This window comes from Tachypleus tridentatus, chromosome 11 (genome assembly GCF_004210375.1).
Source record: "Tachypleus tridentatus isolate NWPU-2018 chromosome 11, ASM421037v1, whole genome shotgun sequence".
Lineage (NCBI taxonomy): Eukaryota > Metazoa > Arthropoda > Merostomata > Xiphosura > Limulidae > Tachypleus > Tachypleus tridentatus.
The window spans coordinates 86162586-86185309 of record NC_134835.1 but is presented as its reverse complement, the minus strand read 5'-3'; the positions used below and the strand labels follow the sequence as shown (position 1 = coordinate 86185309).

Sequence of the window (22724 nt, the reverse complement as noted above, 5' to 3'; positions counted from 1 at the left end):
CAACATTCACCATATTCAGTATATCAGCTAGTCACTAATACTCAACATTCACCTTATTCAGTATAGCAGCTAGTCACTAATACTCAACATTCACCATATTCAGTATATCAGCTAGTCACTAATAATCAATATTCACCTTATTCAGTATAGCAGCTAGTCACTAATACTCAACATTCACCATATTCAGTATAGCAGCTAGTCACTAATAATCAACTTTCACCTTATTCAGTATATCAGCTAGTCACTAATACTCAACATTCACCTTATTCAGTATAGCAGCTAGTCACTAATACTCAACATTCACCATATTCAGTATATCAGCTAGTCACTAATACTCAACATTCACCTTATTCAGTATAGCAGCTAGTCACTAATAATCAACATTCACCTTATTCAGTATAGCAGCTAGTCACTAATACTCAACATTCACCTTATTCAGTATAGCAGCTAGTCACTAATAATCAACTTTCACCTTATTCAGTATAGCAGCTAGTCACTAATACTCAACATTCACCATATTCAGTATAGCAGCTAGTCACTAATAATCAACTTTCACCTTATTCAGTACAGCAGCTAGTCACTAATACTCAACATTCACCATATTCAGTATAGCAGCTAGTCACTAATAATCAACTTTCACCTTATTCAGTATAGCAGCTAGTCACTAATAATCAATATTCACCATATTCAGTATTTCAGCTAGTCACTAGTAATCAATATTCACCATATTCAGTATAGAAGCTAGTCACTAATAATCAATATTCACCTTATTCAGTATATCAGCTAGTCACTAATAATCAATATTCACCATATTCAGTATATCAGCTAGTCACTAATATTCAACATTCACCATATACAGTATAGCAACTAGTCACTAATAATCAACATTCACCATATTCAGTATAGCAGCTAGTCACTAATACTCAACATTCACCATATTCAGTATAGCAGCTAGTCACTAATAATCAACTTTCACCTTATTCAGTATAGCAGCTAGTAACTAATACTCAACATTCACCATATTCAGTATAGCAGCTAGTCACTAATACTCAACATTCACCATATTCAGTATAGCAGCTAGTCACTAATACTCAACATTCACCATATTCAGTATATCAGCTAGTCACTAATAATCAATATTCACCATATTCAGTATATCAGTTAGTCACTAATAATCAATATTCACCATATTCAGTATAGTAGCCAGTCACTAATAATCAATATTCACCATATTCAGTATAGTAGCTAGTCACTAATAATCAATATTCACCATATTCAGTATATCAGCTAGTCACTAATAATTAATATTCACCATATTCAGTATAGCAGGTAGTCACTAATAATCAATATTCACCATATTCAGTATATCAGCTAGTCACTAATAATCAATATTCACCATATTCAGTATAGCAGCTAGTCACTAATAATCAATATTCACCATATTCAATATATCAGCTAGTCACTAATACTCAATGTTCACCATATTCAATATATCAGCTAGTCACTAATACTCAATATTCACCATATTCAGTATAAAATATATCCATCAACGATAGTTCTCGCTTATCATAGCATAGCCACTAATCATCAAGCTCTCATTATTATTTTAAGACAGAAATGGATGTTTGTTTATGATTAAACACAAAACTTACAATGTGCTACCTGTACATTGTAAGTGTTAAAACCTTACTTTTAGGTAATATTTGAATTTTTTAAATAGTTGGGAGTTATATGTTGACATTATTCAACTTATTTATTCTTTTAATAGAGTTAAACTTTCGACATAACTTTTGAGAGAATGAAATCGTAATTTGATTTTCATTTCCTAAAAACTTTCTCTTAGTATCGGGCTTACCTTCATCAGAACCATCCGGACAGTCCTTCCAGCCATCATGAACCCGATTACCAGGAATACATAACAGGTCTGTTCGACACTGGAATTCTCCATGGAAACATTCTGACAAAATACATCGTCACGTTGTGAAATTCACCTGCATCTTAGCCAATTCACATTTAGTTCTCTTTCATTCCTTATCACTTCATCAAATTGACTTCTTCATATACTAATAAATACGGATGAATAAATTTGCAATACTACGTACAGGAAGGAGGGTAGCAAACTAGGTATAGAGAGTCGCAAATCTTTGGCTAATTTATCTACGCCAACATGTCACGTGCTTATATGTATAAAGCCATAGCTAACTATGTTACAATTCCAGTAATGTCATTGTGAGCATTCATTTTATAACCCTATATGTTGTGACTGTTGCAAAGGAAATAGTTTTTCTGAACATGTCTACAGTTCCCTAAACTTATGAAAAGGGATATTTAAAAAGTAACTTTTCATTTCCATTTTTTTTTCTGAAAACGTGAAGATAAAAAGAAGAAACGAATGTGTAGAATACTAGTTTCTCTATTTTCAAGCCTTCAGACAGTTTGTTCTATATTTCTTTTATGTCACTACTGTATAACGCCATCATTGCAAACAGATTTACCTGTGCGATACATGTTGAGCGGTTTATGAAATTTTTGTTGTTGTTTTTTTTGTAAATATGTCATTGGCAATATAAAGACTGCATAATATAAAAATAAAATTATTCACGTCCATTGGGCTTGATGAATTTAAATAACATTTTACTTTCTTTTTATTATTATTTACAGCAAAATGTAGCACATAACATAAAAATATTTTACTTAATAGTGTGTATTCTTTGAAAATATGTATAAAACATGTGAGCAAAATAAATCTCTCACAGGACTGATGGAATTTGAAAATGAAAATTTATTTGTATAATTAATAGTTTACCAAATTTGAATAGTGGGATTGACTGTCACTGAGAGGGCGAGTATATTTGATGTGACGGGGATTCAAACCCGCGACCCTCAGATTACAAGTCGACCGTCATAACCACCTGGCTATGCTAGGTCTAATTACATTAATATTTAATTAAATTGCCCGTATAAACCGTAAATATTAGATGCATATAATTATAACAGTACTTGTCTGTTATATATTCATGTACCTACTTCGCAGTGTTATTGATGGATCTTCACCAAATTTGATGTGGAGATTCACTGGATCCATGGCGAGGTACACACAAACTTCCAGTTTTGCGCTTTGTGGATTTTACGGGCGTTTGTACCAACTATTTTGCCCCTGTAGATGGACTTTTTGTTTTTTTGAAATTCGCACAAAGCTACTCGAGGGCTATCTGTGCTAGCCGTCCCTAATTTAGCAGTTAGCAGTGTAAGACTAGAGGGAAGGCAGCTAGTCATCACCACCCACCGCCAACTGTTGGGCTACTCTTTTACCAACGAATAGTGGGATTGACCGTCACATTATAACGCCCCCACGGCTGGGAGGGCGAGCATGTTTGGCGCGACGGGGATGTGAACCCGCGACCCTCAGATTACGAATCGCACGCCTTAATACGCTTGGTCATGCTGGGCCCTGTAGATGGATCTCCACCAAATTTTGCATGAAGGTTTATTGAGTTCTTGCGGAAATAAAGTAAAGTTGCAGTTTCACATTGTATTTTTGCAGTTTTGCAATCACATATAAGGAAAGCAAATTTTCATGTCTTAAGATAATCTTTCGTTAATCATGAATTTACATACCTTTCGCCAAGGTAACAGGTATTCCATCTAGCGTAACAATATTACGAACAACAAGGAACGCTTTATGTATATTACGTAGTATTACGTCAGGGATAACCAGCAAGCCATCGTTGTCGATCACATCAGTTGACAATGTCAAGTAGAATAGGCGAACTTAATTAAATCCGAAACAATATATATATATATATATAAAGCGTATATGTAAAACTATGCAGTTATGTAGAATATAATTATAAACAACTAATTTATATTTTTCTTTTAAAACGTAGCGAATAGTGTTTTGAACAGACGAAAAATGGAGCCACCCAATCACTATAAATCTTCGAATGTAACGTCCATCTACTAGTCGCTCCTAGAAACATAAAGTTCTAAAGATATAGGATAAACCTTTCATAAATTATAGTAGAATGTCTAGGAATACATATAACTATCATTAAAATTTGGTTTTTTGTTATCTTTCATTAGATGGTAATTTTTAAGTGGTTTTTTTTTTCAGAAAATACAAAAGATGGGATTTGCCTTTAAAGACATTTCTAATACATTTAGTGTGGAGAATTCTGTAAAAAAATAGCCTGACTGAAACTAAAGCTGAAAATTATGTGATATGGGGTGCCCAAATAAAAGGCTTGCTACAAGCCTTTTGGTTTTAGTGGACACCACTGAATAAAGGTATTTTTTACAATAGGGTAAGAGTTTAATTGTATATTTAATTATACTCCAACAATAGTAAAAACATACTGAATGCAAAGTTTATTTTCTTTGTTTAATATTTTTAAAAAATTCTGTATTACTTATAAGGATTATCACGTGTTGTTATCACACTTTATGGATTTAATGCTGTGTCTACTGAGTTGTTTAAGCCCAATATAATTTTTGTCGTGGTGTAGTAGTTTATCTTTTTTCATAACCCTAAACAAATGAAACTTATAATACAAGGGAGACAGATATTATTGGTTAGAATGTTTAATATGTTTCCTTTTACTTTTCCCTGTTTCAAATTCGTTTTTTGTCTGTTATTTAATTATATTGTTTATTCTGCACTGTTAGCCTAGTATATTGATTTAGGATAACGTAAGAGTTCTGGGCTGGCTGAACGTCTTTAAAGGTATTATTAGGTTTACGGTCTAAAATACCACTGAAAACATCTACATCAGTAAGGATACTCAACTAATGGAAAAAGATACACTAATTGTTATATGAAAAATTTGTTGTCGTTATAAATAACATAATTCAAATGCTATATTTAACTAACTATGCTCTTTGCTAAATATATATGTTTGGTATCTGTGAAAGTAGCTGGCTTTCATAAGAAATTAATATTAATTTTTCCCGTAAACGTCATCATTTCATCCATTGAATATGGTCACACTTTATTTGATATCAACTATGTAAGAATTAAGCTACAAGATAAATAAATGTTTATGCATGTTCACAATTTTAACTAAATGTATACAAACGAACTTTGAGTTGGCTCTTGTCTTATGAAAGTATATTGGTACATTGATTGATTCTGCCGATTTTTTCAATAACATAATTTTAGCAGTTCCATTCTAGGTATAAATATTATTCTACATACCTTTTTTAATTACTTCTATCAAACTCGTTGGCCAATGACATTTTAGGATATTACGAGGGCTGTTCAAAAAATACGCGGACTGACGTCATAAAACAAAATGTACTTTATTTAGAAGTTACAGGTCTGAGACCTCTTCAAAGTACTCTCCTCCCCAACGCACACACTTATCCCAACGGTGTTTCCACTTGTTGAAACAGTCCTGGTACGCTTCTTTTGTAATGTCCTCCAGCTCCTTCGTCGCATTTGCCTTAATCTCGGGAATCGTCTCAAATCTTCTTCCTTTCAAGGGTCTTTTGAGTTTGGGGAACAAGAAAAAATCGTAAGGAGCAAGGTCAGGTGAGTAGGGGGGGTGGGTGGGGAAGAACAGTGATCGAGTGTTTGGCCAAAAAACTCACGAGTTCTGAGGGCTGAATTTCGCAGCAACGCGGTGCATCTTCAATTTTTCGGTCAAAATCTCGTAACAAGATCCAACTGATATCCCACACTCTTCAGCAAGCTCCCTGGCAGTCAGACGTCGATTTGCCCGCACCAGGGTGTTGATTTTGTTGACGTGTGGGTCGTCAGTTGACGTGGAAGGACGTCCAGGACGCTCATCATCTTCAATGTACTGTCGACCATCCTTAAAACGTTCATGCCACTTGAAACGTGCCATACGCTTTATAGCAACATCACCGTAAGCCATGTTAAGCATAGCAAAAGTTTCAGTCGCAGATTTTCCAAGTTTAACACAAAATTTCACAGTGAGTCGTTGCTCCTTCAGGTCATTCATTCTGAAATCCGCTAAACGAAAAAATCGCACTTCACTTAAAACCGCGTAGCTAATACACAAATGAAGATATCTGCAATCGGGAAATGGCGTCATAATCAGCTGATCTGTGCGAACCTAGCGACACCAAGCGGATTCCCCTGGAACCAACTGAAGCCGCGCAATTCAAACAGTCCGCGTATTTTTTAAACAGCCCTCGTATGTTCGTATGACTATGCTGTATAGTACCAATATGATGCTAGAATATAACATGATATAATTTCAGTGTATATTTTACTTGAAATTATGATGTAAAAGAGCCTTTTATTGTAATGTGCTTTTGTTTCGCATATGTTATTTGGAACATCCTTGAAAGGGGTAAAATCTGCAAACAAGTTTACCTAGCATTTGGTTAATTACATCGTACACTACAGATCAGCTTTTACATAGCAATGGGTGACGTACATGGTAAACTATATAGTTCAATTCTTATCCAGCAGCAGGTGACTTATGTGATTAATTAGAATTGAACGTTTATGTAGCAGTGAGTGACTTACATGGTGAACTACAGTTCTACTGCTGACATATGACTGCAGCGGTATTTTACTGCCGTATTAAATAACTGCAGGTGCATTTTACTGCAACAAAGGGACGCAGCAATTAAATATATAATTTTAAAGTTTTCTGTATGTATAGAGATTAGATTATCGGAATATTAGAAAAGGAACCACTATCATATCTAAAGGAACCACTATCATGTTTAAAGGAACCATTATCATATCTAAAGGAACCACTATCATGTCTAAAGAATTCGAACAGGAACATTACTTTATAAAAATCGTACCTTTACAAACATAAGTTATAGTGTACGAACTTGTTACATAGTGATAGATTTTCTCTTTCCAGCAAGTTATTCAGTTATTTTATTATTCTCTTTTTTCAATTAACTTATTCAATTAATTTCCGATTCAATTTTATTTTTGATCAAATTTAGTGCGATAGTTTATTAGCTCTCTGTAGTGATTTTTGGGAATGAAGAATTTACTGTTCTGGGAAATATTTTGTTTTAAAAACATATTTATTTGTACTTACCTGCTATTGGTCATCGTTTTATTTTTTTGATAATAAGCTCCTTTACTGTTCTAGGAAATGTTTTGTTTGAGAGTATCAAGTGCCGTGGCTATTGAGATTTCCCTCTTGACTACAAAATACGACTGCTCATCTCGGTTTTATTATCATTATTAATCAACTCTGGAGTTTCTATTCTGTATTTATTTGATCATAGTGACATCTGAAAAATCTTCCGAAGATAAAGCATCTTTGAGTACTGAGAGGAATTTTAAGCTCATAATAAACAGTTAAATGATAAAGCACGATCCTTCCAGACCTTGAACTTATTTTATAAATTAAGGAGTATATTTAATAATTACAAAAGTAATTAAATCAAAAATTATTATTTTATTTGCCGCAGTAAACAGATGAAACATATCACACGAATCATTTTGTTACAAAACCGTAAACATGAAAATTAGTACAAAGATCAATCAAACCAGTGTATTTATTGCCCAAAGAAAATTATTAATAGTTATTGTCTACAAAAACCAAGAAAAGCCTGTCTTTAAAATGGCATTACGTTTACTTTTTAATCACTGCTATGGAAGAAAAACCTAAAATTGATGAGTAGGTGACGTCTCAGAACGTTTCGTTGATCACTTAGATACTACAGGCAGAATCAGTTTAGAACAAAAAGGAAACATTAATAGAGAATATCAAATGTTTTATGATAAATTACAAATGTTGCAAAACCTCATATCACAGGTTTTCTTGATTTTAAGCATAATGGTTGAAGTTTCAGGAAAATGTTGAACGTGAACTTCAAGTAATTTCTGTGATAAGTTATCTTTGTTCTGATAGTCCGTCGGTGGGACAGCTGTAAGTTTATAGACTTACACAGTAAAAATCCAAGGCTGAATTCCTTTTTTGTGACTTTACTCTAAAACAAACACAAACACAATATTTCTTATAGCTCATGCACTATTGTGTATTAGAAAGGATAAACTATCTGCTTTATTCCTTTACAGTGATCGAGTACCAAAAGTATGCGAAACATATTCATGAGAGTTTTCAGAAAACTTAATAAGTGTAATAATCTTACGTGCAACTTACTTTTAGAACTTTAAAAAAGAGACTTTTAGACAACGTATGTTCAGGCAGTTATTGTTTTAAAATATTCTTTGTAACTAGGAGTTGGGCGTGGTTTGGTAGTCAATGCTCAGGATTCTGTGATTTGAACTGTGAGGGCGTTGTATCCTCGATATATAATCCTGCTATTCGGTTAAAAGTAATTAAGTAGGTGGCTGGGGTTCCTGACTGGTACGTTGCCCTCCTTCTGGTCAACGGTTCTGAACTAGGTACGGCTATGTCAGAGCTCTAGATGCATTTTCATACAAAATTGGATATTACAAAAGTTAACTGTTTGTAATAATTATTCTTTATAAGCGTATATTGTTGAAGGTCTACATTAACTGATCAAAACAAAAAATTTAATTTATGGCCGAAATCTCAATAGAAATAAATATTTTGACGATGTTGTAGACAGTTTGTTTTCGAAATTCGTGCAAAGCCACACGATGGCTTTTTCCTCTGGCTGTCTCTACTTTAGCAACTATTGGGTTATTCTTTTACCAAAGAACAGTGGGATTAACCCTAACATTATAACGCCCCCACGGCTGAAAGGGCAATCATGTTTGGTGTGACGGGAATTCGAACCCGGGAGCCTGAGATTACGAGTCGAGTGCCCTAACCACCTGACTATGCCGGACCGTATTGTAGATAACTATGAAGCTAGGTAAGACATAGTGGGTAAATTGTCGGTTGCACACTGGAATCTGCATAGTTCACGTCACGATGTCACTGAACATGCTGGCACTGTCAGCTGTCTATACGTTATAATAAGAGTGATAGTGAATCCAATTACTCGGTTTAAACAGCCGATACAACCCAGTAGTTTCGAATTCAGGGCTGATACCAGATAAAAAGCAGAGCATCGTAATGATGTTTGTTTTTGTTTAATAAGTATAATTTGAAACGTGGTAAACCGTAATGATATAATGCAGGTAAAAATAGTATCGTTTATTGCAATTTTATAGGAACTTATAAATGAATCGGTGATAAAAAAAAAACCAACATATCTGTTTACACAAATTCAACTAAAAACAATGGAGCTGGTGATACTGAAAGGAAATATCAATTTTTTGGTTGAAATAGTTAAGTAATGTAAATTATATTTGCAACAACTGTATTGGGACTTTCGTGGTTTTACAGTATTTTGAGTTGAAAACTGTGTAAAATAGGCTATCTATTTTATTATGAACGCTAATGAAGTTAAAGAAAATAGCTAACAGCACGACTCACGGATGATTTTGGAAAAACAATTTATATTTCAAAGTAACAATGCATTTTCTATTCAAATAGTTGATTTTTCATATATTGGATTAGGAAGCCACTACATCTCTTAAACCTATTAATGATGCAAATATTTTTAAAACTAATGGGAACAACAGGCAATATTTTATAGAGTGGCTATAGGTATTAGCACTTTAAACTCTAATATATATACAGGTAAATCATTACAATATATTAAAATGTTTTAATTTGCATGTCAGAACTTCACGAAACAATCACAGCTGGTATAAAAATCACAATAGACTTTCATCTATGAAAACCGCAATTTAAAATGGTTCGTCTTACGCTCAGAATTTCCATAATTTGAATTGTAAGAGCGTTGTATTATTGATATTTAATCATGCTATTCAGTTAAAAGTAACTTAGTAGGTGGTTGGTGTTCCTGATTGGTGTCCTTCCCTTTTTCTAGGCAACGGTTCTGATCTGGGGATGGCTATGTTAGAGCTCTAAAGAACTCTACACCAGAATTTCGTGTAGAAAAACAACAAAACTTCTCATACCAATAAAAAAAACATTTCTTAGCATAACGCTACCATTAGAAATTATAAAATAATATAAATCAACTTGGGGTACCAGGACCACCCAAAACTAGACCTGCGAAAATTCGTACTCTGGTTGTGGTATCAAAGCGATGTCTTGTAACGAATGAGGATCTACGAATACAAGTATCAAAACAAAATCTGTCCACATTACCTAATCAACAGTACGCAACATGATCAAGAAAAAATATTCCTCTGGAACTGCAACACACTCACGTTTGTATAAGTTACTTCCACGATATATCTGTTTGACTGTTGTATTCTTCAAGCAGCTAAAAAAATTTACTCGAGGGCTATCTACGTTAATCCTTTCTAAATTTTAACTGACAGACTACAGGAACGACAGCTAGTCAACACCATTCGCCGCTAGCTCTAGATTACTTTTTTACCAATGAATAATGCGATTAGTCTTTACATTATAATGCTAAATCGTCGAGCATGTTTGATGACGAGATCCGAGCTATGACCAACACTAGAAAATACCGTCAAGTTGCTGAACGCATCCCCTAATGACTTCTCTGGGAATATACTTTTGAAATAGCACTGGGAAACCGTCATCCTCGTGCACTAAATTAACTGTGGAAAGGAGGGGTGTGCTTTTGTTATGAAAATTTTATGGTGAATTCTTTTACAATAGAAAATAAGCTGCACAGTTATTGTCAAGATGCACGTTTGTCTGATAGACTATGGCCAGATATGGTGTCATAAAGTGTTACGATGTGGTGAGGGTCAGAATAATTTTAATATAACGTGCTCAACCTCTGTTGTTACGAATAAACCAACCCTAAATCTGTTTGGTACTTAATGACACAGTCGAAACAAATGCACTTTCAAAATATTATCTTTTCAGTTTAAATAAAGGCCACACCCTACCTGTCACTATCAGAGAGAAATCAATGAAACCACGTTGCTTTATTGAAATACAACAAAGCTTGTCATACCAGGCTTTCTTGTTTTCTTTGTTTTTTTTATTCAACTACAAGATTTTTGAGTAAATGGAAAGTAAAATGAACTACTTGATACCATTGTTCTTTAATAAGTAGCTAACTATAGCACTGGTAACCTAGTAACCAGAAGACAACGTTTAATATTGGTAGTAACTGTTTCTTTTATTTAATATAAACAACATTATTTTATTAACGTTTTAGACATAATGTAACTTTCAGCCTGTTGGCGTTCTGATGGCACAGAAATCTCAACGTGTCTCATTCTGAGCCATACACAAAAAATATTCCGCAGCATAACGCTACCATTAGAAGTCACACTTGATATATATTTTCTTATATCTTGACCCACTTTTATATATTTCATAGAAGGATACCTTTAGTAGAAGGACTCATATTTGATATATATACTCTAATATCATAATCCAGTTTTTATATTATTGCCTTACCACAGCAATTTTCAAATATCCCACTGGTAAAAACAGGTATACTTCTATTTTGTGTCGTTCCTTAATGAATAATTTCTCTGTACTAAAGTATGTTTTTGAGAAGAACGACGGTTACATTATAACATAAATTAACATGTCAGTAACTACTGATGTTTTTTAGAAAATATGGTCGTGCCTCCTTTCTCACCAGTGCAGTGCTCGGTTAGTTAGGAGAAGCTACGTGGCAAAATTAGATAGACAAAAGTATCGATATACTTGATTTCTGAGGTTACTAGGAGATACTACAAGGTTATGGAGTGCTAAGACCAATATATTTGATTTTTTCATATCTATATTTATTGAGAAAACTATAATAAGATCCTAATATTTTTATTTATTGTCAACTAATTTGGCATGGCATGGTCAGGTGGTTAAGGCACTCGACTTGTAATGTGAGGGTCGCAGGTTCGAATACTCGTCACACCAATTATGCTCGCCCTTCCAGCCGTGAGGGCGTTATAAAGTGACGGTCAATCCCACTATCCATTGGTGAAAAAGTAGCCCAAGAGTTGGCAGTGGGTGGTGATGATTAGCTGCCTTCCCTCTAGTCTTACAGTGCTAAATTAGAGGTAGCTAGCACAGATAGTCCTGGTGTAATTTTGAGCGAAATTCAAAAACAAACAAATAGTCAACTAATTTTTTCAAGTCCATCAACACTTTTAATATCCCTAATCAAAATTAAAACAAAAAAAATGTATTTCACAATGTGAAGCAACAGATTTAACACATACTAATAGAGTTATCGTTTTCTGTTGTTTTCGGATCTGCGAAAAGTTGCTCATACTCTTTCTTCGTCTTCATCTAAATTCAAATGAGTGAGTGCGAGAGTAGAAACTCGACACAACTAGTTTAAATTAAGAAACGTATTAAAAACCATTATACAAATATATATTTATATCTCTACCGGTTTTGTTTTGTAAAAAAACATGGACACGTGTCCTTAGTTGTTCAATAGGCACATGTGAACAACCCGAACGTCTGCCAAAGTCTCGTCTCGTATCAATTTTCTAACTAGGCCAAGGACAGAACAAGGACTTTCTGGAGAATTGTGCTGCTACACTTGCCACAGATCACACTTATGTTGACAGGCGCATTTTGATTTTATGACAATATCAAGGTCAATTTCTTTTCTTATAAATTACCACTAAATGGGGCAAAATCTGGTTGCGATATTCATAGAATGTGTGATGTTTATTTAACTAGCAGTTTTCAAATACATTTTACACGTAAATCACTACGAAAAGAATACATATCTTAAAGTACATTCAGGATATAACTCTAAATTTGACTTTCAAACCAATGGACTTATTGCAACAGACTTGGGATTTTAAAAAATAAAAACAACAGTTTCAAGATCTTTTGATAATTTTCGTAAATTAATGCTTCAAGTTAGTGAAGACAAATACTCACTCTTATTTTTCTCAAAATAAGGATATAATATCACATTTTGAACAATAAATTTATTCATCAAGCTTCTTTCTACAAATTATGAATTTAAAAGTATCAAAGAACTTTTAGAAATTCACGCCCTCAGTGGCTCAGCGTAAAGTTTGAAGGCTTGTAAAGCTAAACGACTGGGTTTCGATACGAGTGGTGAACCCAACACTAATAGCCTATTGTGCAGCTATGCATTTAACAACAGACAAACAAAACTACGCCACTGCACCACTCTAGTATGATACGTAGCTACCATTAGTCTTACCTTCGCTATTACGATGGTTATTAAAGACGATATATCAGTTCCATTAGTATTGTGGTATTTCATCTGAGGCTGGTTTTTGTTAATAACTTTAATCATTTCATTCTTATTGTTGCCACTTACTTTTATGACATTCAATTTAGTTATATTTTAATTAAACGATAACGTAAGTTATTGTAAATTATCTTATATTTTGTCAATTTTAAGTTAAAGAAATTAATAAAATTGATTTAAAATATAACATCACAATATCTCTTCAAACTGAAGGAATCGGTAGCATTTGACTTCAGTCGCCTAACTTAGTAATTGAAGTACATTAAAAACATATGCAAATGTCTAAAAACCAAACTGATATTAGAAGCTATAATTCAGATACACAAAAGGTATTCAAGCCTGTTTGTGAAAACAGTGACATCTTTAACTTTAAAAACATAACAATCGTGAGCAGGATATCTAAAATGAAAGAAAAAAACCAAGAGGTCGCTGGATGACAACGTACACCTTTGACCTCCACCTTTAATCTATCCTCCATCTAATGGGATAAATCAGGCCATCCATTAAACTTCTTACTTCCTTTATTCAAAAGATTCTTCACTATTATGTTCAGTGAATCATAAAAATAACAATAATGATGACATCTTAACTTTGGGGGATTCTATCGTTCTAAAAGTTTTGATGCCCATACTTTATGTAATATTCATATTTTAGAAAATTTAGTGATTATAATGTGGTTTTGCTAGCAACCAGGTTGCAATTCTTGTTATCTTATAAATTTACTTTAAAAGTCTAAAGTGATAGCAACTTGTTAGGCCTACGCTATCGAAATGGTGCCTAACAAAAACTTTAGCAATGTAGGTGAAAGTTACATAAAAATAAACACTTACACAACGTGTGGACAAACGTTTATGCATATTATTTTATTTATAAACCCATATTCGCAATGACTTTAAAAAATTACATATGATAAAAATAAATAAAAGACCGATCAATTGATAGGCCTCAAATATTGCTATTTAAGTGCATACTTATTGCACTTAAACTACCTGTTTGTGTGTGATGAGTATAACAAGTAGCTAAGAGTTTCTGTTTTGTTTTGTTTTTGTATATCTAACATTTTTGCTTACTAGTTGTTCATTTCCCATCTTTCCTACTTTTGCACATAACTAACTTTCTTGATTTCATTATTGTCAGGGGTTTCTATATTTCTGCCTATTTCTCTTTGCCATCGTTGTTTTGTAGCCAGAGAAGACACAATAAACTCGCTCAGTTTAGAACACTCTGTTAATGTTAAGTAAACAATTTTGTGTTTTATGTTATATACTAATGTTCTTTCATTAGTTGCTTTTTATCTCTACTGTCGATATACATTTCATTATTTGCTTACAAGTCCTGAATCTTTGTTTTTACAAATACTTTGAGTCTCTTATACTGGACATCCTACACTCATAATCTGAGGGTCGTAGGTTCGAATCCTTATCAACCAAACATACTCGCAGTTTTAGCCATGGGATCGGTATAATGTAACGATTAATCCCACTACTTGTTCGTAAAAGAGTACCCCAAGAGTTGGCGATGAGTGGTGATGATTAGCTGCCTTCCATTTGGTCTATCACTGCTTATTTAGTGACGACCAGTGTAGACAGCCCTCATTTAGTTTGCGCGAAGTCCAAAAAAAAAAATAAAACAAGCCAAACATCAAACTTTCTGGAAAACAGAAAATCTTGAATCATTGTTGAAGAGGCCTTCTCATAGTGTTTTACTGCAGAAGAAGGCGTCCCTCAAGGAGAGGTGGTTAGCTCTATCCTATTCATCATGTACGTGAACAATATGCTTCTGAAAGATCCAAATGATGGATATATGTTTATTCCTCACAGTACGTTGACGATGTGGCAGTCTGGAAAAGTGCACCAACGCCAACAATAGCAGCCACAAACATACAACCACAATTAAATACATTAAGTGAATATTGCCAAAAATATATAATCAAAATAAACACAAGTAGTAGTATTCACTAAGTTAACCAAACATAAAAAAGCATAACCACAGATCTATACGAATGGAGAACTACTCCAGACTGCTACATCTGCAAAATTTTTAGGAATTACGTTCGACTCAAAACTAACATAAATAATATTAGAATAAAAATTTGGCGAAGAATAAATTATACTAGGAGTCTAACTGGCAAAAACAGTGGAGCTACAACAGACAACATCATATAAATATATAAAACATACATTAGACCCGTCATTGACTATGCAGCCCCTGCATGGCTAAAAGTAAGTAAGAAACTATTACAAGCCAAACTACAAACAATACAAAACACACTACTCACAACAACTTTAAAAGTACCCAGAACTACATCATCATAATCCATGCATAAATACGCACATATAACAACAATAGCAGATAGTCTCATACATAATACAATAAATTATTTTGACAAAAATTGGAGAAAAAATGAACTTGCAAGCGAACTTGACAGATACTGCATACATGATGAGGATAGCCCTAAACACCTTTCCCCAGTAAATATATATATATTCAAATAAAACAAAAAGGTCACCTATAGGCTAGACTATGCATTAGTTTAGGGATTAAATAATAAATATTGAAAGGGATATATGTAAATGTTTTATGGTTAATGCCTGTCTAGCGATAGTGCAAATTGTTATGGAACTTTCGAGAGAAATTAGATATTTGCTCCAAGTGTGTGTGTAGACAGTGCATGGACATTGCCCTCAAAGGGGTCTGCGTAAATGCGGGTTACTCTAGCCTTCGTGTAAAATGTACAAACACACCTGACAGTTGCTAATATCAATGCAAAGGAAGAAGGAAGAGGTCGACGAAACCTGACCTTTCCGGGTATACAAACACAAATACCCAAATAACGATAAGAGAGAGAGAACGAACATTAGCCAGCATGACTATATATATTGATTATTGCAGTCATAAATTTAGCATTTGTGTTTTAGAATATTCGAGAAAGGTTGCTGAAAGGCTATTTACACACAGTCAACACCACCCACAATCTATTAGCAATCAGGTTATGTTCGACCCACAGCAATAAAACCTACGCTGTTTTACCATACTTCTACAAAACTTGTCATTCGTTATTATAGTATCATATTGTCATAAGCTGGACCAGTTACGATGAAAGAACGCCACGTATATCGCAGTGATTATCAGAAGATATTTTTTGTTGCTGTTGGTTCATTGTTGTACACTTCGAACTAAACGAAGTTCGAGATATTCTAGTAAACTGTAAAATACTATTTCCTCAAGCTTTCAGAAGATCTGTACTCAGTAAAAACGAATACAAACACTAGTGAATGTAATATTCAATAATGTCTGTATTGATATATGGTTTGCTAGGAAACTCTTCAAACATTTATTTGCTAAAATTAGCTGAGCGCTGCCCAATGATCAGCATGCTGGACTGTGAATGTGAGGTGCAGTGGATGTGGTTGGAGTATCGTCATCGTCAAAATAGAAATTAAACATATGAAAACAAGTATTTCAACAGAAAGTAAAATATTCACCAGTATAGTGAATAAATTTGGTTATTCTTGTTATTAATGGCGATTTTTGGCGTAACCTAAAATCCACTCTTAAAGATAAACTTGTTTACAGTTTTAAATTTGAATATGAATAAATCCATTAAGCAACAAGATAAAATATATAGGTGCTTATAAGTCGTCAAATTATCAAATCTATGTACGTATTTTAAGTTAATATTTTATTAACATGCAGTAATTGCTCAAATACAAAATAACTATTAAATTATGTAACGGACTGTCTCATAGTTAGCGTGTGAGGCTTCGGGTTGTAGGGGCGAAGGTTCGAGACGTGATACCTTGACCAGAATTTCAGCTATGGTCTTCTCATTTTTCGATTTAAAAACAACTAGACAAAACTCTAGTTGCAATGAGTGTTTTTGTGTAGTTTACCAACCTTTAGTTAATAGCTTAAAATTAGAGATAGTTATACCATCACCTGTAACATAGTTAAACTGCCAAAACTGAAAAGATTAGGCTGCATACAAAAGATTAACAACAGCAAAGTATAGTTACTTAGAATAAACATTTTTTTGTGTTAGTGAAATTCTATATTAATTACTGCTTCTAATATGACGTGATTTCTTTCTTTAGTACAAATTACGTTGACAATCTTTGTGTATTACGCATAGGTTGCAGCTGTTTCAAGCTATTGGCTCTCTCGTTTGGAAACTGATAACATCTATTTTCATAAGTTTACGTAAGAAAAAAATAAATGTTTGTTGAATTTTTCGCAAAACTATTCCAAGGCTATCTGCACAAGCCTTTCACGATTTTGAAGCGATAGACAACATCATCAACCGCCAACTGCTGGGTTGTTCTTTTACTGATAAATAGTGCAGTTGATCATCACGTTGAAACGCCTCCACTCCTGAAAGAATGAGCATGTTCGGGGACGAAATTAGTGCTCGCAACCCGCAGATTGCGAGTCGCGTGCTTTAACCACTAGAACATGCCAGGACATAATGACGACAGTTATTATATTTTTACCAATTTCGTTTCATTATATATAAACATTATATTTCAATTTCAAATTTTCAACCTGAGCAGCAACTTACAAGCGCGTGCGCTATGTTGCCAGATCTAATTTTACAGTGCACTTTCAGAGAAATCATGTCTTGTATATCCGATCCTCCCATCAACAGTCCCGTACGCTAACTAATGGGTTTCTCCTTGTCCATTATTAAAGAGGGGTTTTCTAGGAATCATAATAAACTTCAAATAAGGTATTTTGAAGGTAATAAGGTAATAAATAACGTATTTTATAACTTCCAATTCCATCCTTTGAAACAATCGGCATCTTGTTGTACTCGAATATAGAGTTGTGGCAAAAGATTTAACATTTTATGTGTTTATTAGTTTTAGTCCATTTAGTGAGTATTTAAAACAATAAAACAATTTTAAAATTGATCTCAAGGCTAACTTCTCCATTGCCATTTCATCTTTGCAGATTTTCATATAGGGCGTGGACATCTTAACCTAATTTATACTGTAGACGAAAAAAGATAACCTTGGACTGTTCATGTTTACTTTCTTAAGCCTTTAAAGAGAACCATAAACATTTTTACCCGAAACTATAATAACTAGTATTTCCTGTAGAGCTAAGTTTTCCACATTCAATTACCAAGATCCTAAATATGTGGAAGTCTAGCATGACCAGATTGTCAGGGCACTCGACTCAAAATCTGAGGGTCCCTGTATTGAATCCCCGTCACAATAAATATGTTCGCCCTTTTAGCCTTGGGGTGTTATAACCTAACGGTCAATCTTACTATTCGTTGGGAAAAGAGCAGCCTAAGAGCTGGTGGTGGGTGATGATGACTAGCTGTCTTCCCTCTAGTCCAACACTGCTAAATTAGGGACAGCTAGCGCAGATAGTCCTCGTGTAGTTTTGGGCGAAATTTAAAAACAAACAATCCTAAATATGTAAAAGAATTATTTTGTTTTATAGCATACTTAAATATGTTTTCATCAATCTACTTTCAAAAATACAACTGATTTTAATACGTAGTTTGAAATATATCATAACCCTATGTCTAATCTATCTTAATGAAAATAAAGTCAGATGCGTCAGATTTAAACGAACTTTTTTCACTAACTTGCTGACACAATATCCGTTTCAACAAAGACAATTTAAAATGAATAGAATGATCATTTATCACGTGATTCAATGTATGTGTAAATTCTAAGAAAGTGTTCTCTAAACATCAATAAAGAGTCGTCACCGGCTACTAAATATTATAATGTTTTATTATTTAATATCTGGGATAACAAAGCATTTTACTGTTGAGTCGGTTTAAAATTCTAAAAACATGTAATTACCCGTTTGCTAACACTCGTGAATCAAATCATCTCAATATGAATAACACTGTGTTTCACGTTAGAGTAACCTGATTTTTAACTCGGTTTTCTGGAGTTGCCAGAGGGCCTGGCATGGCCAAGCGCGTAAGGCGTGCGACTCGTAATCCGAGGGTCGCGGGTTCGCGCCCGCGTCGCGCTAAACATGCTCGCCCTCCCAGCCGTGGGGGTGTATAATGTGACGGTCAATCCCACTATTCGTTGGTAAAAGAGTAGCCCAAGAGTTGGCGGTGGGTGGTGATGACTAGCTGCCTTCCCTCTAGTCTTACACTGCTAAATTAGGGACGGCTAGCACAGATAGCCCTCGAGTAGCTTTGTGCGAAATTCCAAAACAAACAAACAAACAAACAAACAAAGAGTTACCAGAAAATTTATGACAACACAATATAGCTATAGACTGTTGAGGAACAGACGTAGCCTTATGACTAGTGTACTGTGAATCTGAAATCCATGTGTTCGTGCTATGTAGCCAATTTTGGGGCCGTGGGTGCTCAAATTCAACAATTCAATCAGACAAGAGTACCTCAAGATTGTTTGTTTGTTTGTTTTTGAATTTCGTGCAAAGCTTCACGAGGGCTATCTGCGCTAGCCGTCCCTAATTTTGCAGTGGAAGACTAGAGGAAAGGCAGCTAGTCATCACCACCCACCGCCAACTCTTGGGCTACTATTTGTACCAACGAATAGTGAGATTGGCTGTTACATTATAACGCTCCCACGGCTGAAAGGGCGAGCATGTTTGGTACGACAGGGATTCGAACCTGCGACCTTCAGATTACGAGTCGAACGCCTTAACCCACCTGGCCATGCCGGGCCCGTACCTCAAAATTTGGCGGTGGGTGAAGTTGGCTACCTGATTTCCCTCTACTGGATCAGTTCAAAAGTAGGAACGGCCATATGCAGATAATCCTTGTCACTAAGCATGAAATTCTAATAAATAAATTTTCCAAAATGTTTAAGTACTTGTCGAACTGTATACATTAGGATGGAGGAACTTCCACAATAGTTTTCTAGAAAATATAATTCTGAAACCCGGTGAGTTATTTGACCCAACATCCACGTTGTGGTTACAGCAGTTGAGTTGTTTGGTCCTAAACGTCTTAAAAATCAGTTTTTACTTTGTGAATTAGCTTGAACGTGCATGACATGCGGTTAGTGATAAACAGTCTTAGAAATTCATAATACGATTTACAATTAACAATATATGCCAGGTAATATTTACTTTGATAAAAACTAAATAATAAGAGAAGTTGTGGTATTTTCTGTTAACATTATGCGTTTCTTATATGACCGTGACTTGTGTCACTCCTAACTGAACAAAACAAGTTATTATGCGTATTTCTTAGAGTTCACTTCGTAGGTTTGTCCCACTCACGCTAGTGAATATCTAAACATGACAAGTAAATTATTCACTCCTTACCTTCATCAGATTTATCAGGACAATCCGGTTTCCCATCATGAAACTGATCCAAAGGAATACAAATTGTAGTGTTGCTTCTACACGTAAATTCTGTTGCTTTGTTGCAAAGACTAGTGCTGGCAAAAACTGCAAAAGACATATACAAAAAGGAAGTATTAAAATACTCTTCGCTCTTACATAAACATAAACATATTACATGTTCGTGATCCTTCTCACTTCTACAGGTCTAAAACTGTGAGAAATAAACGTAAATGAAAGAGTAGGTGTTATCACCTACACTAACCCTTCAGTTGTATCATTATCAGAATTGGTTATCATGGGCACTGGCTGATATACGTTTACTATGCAAATTGAGTGTTAATAACCGAAGAGTATTCAATCACACAACATTTTCTACTATTTTGTACTAATGATACAGAAAGGATGTACAACTGTATTGTTGGTTTAGGTTTTCTTTATAAAATTTAGGTTGCAAAATATGTTTTTTTACGTATTTGTATTTATAGAAAAGTTTGCTATGATCATACAATAAAACATGTGCCTGTTATTACCATGACAGGACAGGATTTAGTTCAAGGTCTCATAAGAACGAGGATGGTGTTTAATAGAAACCACCTACGTTTAAAAAAAAAAGCTATGAAGATACCAGAATGGCTAAGTTCATGAGCTACAATAAAAATATTCAATCGACAATAAAATAACACTTACAATACCAAATATATTCCAGTTTGACCGATTAACTGATTGGTTGGGATCTTAAACTTTGCATCTAAGCATTCTGTACTTTTAAAACAATTAACAAAGTTATAAAATCTCTCTTGTGGCCTGCAGACACTCATGATCAGTAGTGGTATAAGTATTAGCCTGAAAAATAATTTTGACAGAAAAAGAAATCTCTTTCGTTGGTGTATTATTCACGCGAGAATGTGTTATTAACATACAACTAAAGTTGTTTTAGAAGGCCAGAATTTTGCAGGTGTTTATTTTTGTCCCTAAATATAATTAGTAACTATAAAGACATCACTAACCCAGATATTTTCTTCGAGAAACTCTGATTAATTTTACAGTATTTAAAAAATATCCAAAAGTATTTTATATCTTTCGATTTTGCTTCTAAACAGTATATATCACAGACGCCTTTAGAAATATTCAATTATTATTATTCCACACACAAAAGAAACGAATAAACAGTTAATTTGTTCCTCAGACAAATATTGAATATTAGTTTTAGTTATAGACTAAGCAATAAATTACATCCACACACTTTAAGAATTTATGGGCCTTTCCTGACTTGACCGATTTTCTCGTCTCAAGTCTACTGGGTAATGTTTCTATTTGCAACTCTGACTTTTATTAATTTTTAAAACAGTGTAAAGTGTCTATGGGTTGTGGATTTTCATTTATTGGTTACGAATATAATATATGTACGCATAGGAAGAATCAGAAATTTCATACCTAAAAATATTTTTTATGAAAAAAATTGTTTTCTTAGCGTATGGTTACTCAATGAACTATCTACTCTCTGTTTCCGCAAGGAATCGAACTACAGATTTTACCATTGTAATCATGTAAACTTAACATTGATCCACCGTGGGTTTAATAAAGATAAAGAGAAAAACAAAAATCTCAATATCTTATCGCCTTTTAGTTTAGGCCATAGTTTGCAAGGTGTTTAGTAATTTATATTTTGAAAATTAAATTAATGTCTGTGTTAAAGTTAGTAAATAAGTGAATGCAAATCTTCCAAACTAAAATTTTAATAACTAACACATTATATATATATACATATAATGACTTCAACTAAAGAATAATCAGACAATATATTAATGAAATGTTTAAGCGTAAATAGGGTAGCGGTTACGTTACTATTTCCATAACCATGGCGATTATTTTGAAAAAAAAATCTGCGAGCTCTTGATTTCTCTACCTTTGTCAGTCATTCTAAAAATTCTATTTATATTCCTGTATTTTGTCAGGTTGTAATAGTTGGAAGAACAAGAAGGCGATAACTTATCATTGGGCTAGTCTACACTGTTATACAAGTAACCTATTTTCAAGAAGTGTGGCTTATAACCTGTTTAACTAGGCTGACAGGTTGCCGCTAAACGTGCGTGTTTCGGAATCTGCACATATACGTTCTTATAAAAATAAAAAGAACAGTACCTGTATATACAGAGATATTTGTATTAAACTATATGCCTGCAGCATTTTAGTTCTTGATGAAACCTTCCAAGTCATAACACGTTTTCATTGATCATTTTAATTAAATTATAATCATAGTTTTAATATTTTTATAAATCGAAAAAAGAAACAAGCAAATA

General features: G+C 33.9%; 1 protein-coding gene across 1 annotated transcript in view; it reads right to left on the bottom strand.

Moving 5' to 3' along the window:
* The window catches only part of LOC143231387 (uncharacterized), an 83934-nt gene that overhangs the window by 41108 nt on the left and 20102 nt on the right, over nt 1–22724 (bottom strand). Inside the window, exons 2-3 of the mRNA XM_076465933.1 lie at nt 20404–20529; nt 1856–1957 (exon numbers count right to left, since the gene is read on the bottom strand). Coding sequence (XP_076322048.1) covers nt 1856–1957; nt 20404–20529 — 228 coding nt within the window. The remainder of the gene's footprint in view (nt 1–1855; nt 1958–20403; nt 20530–22724) is intronic.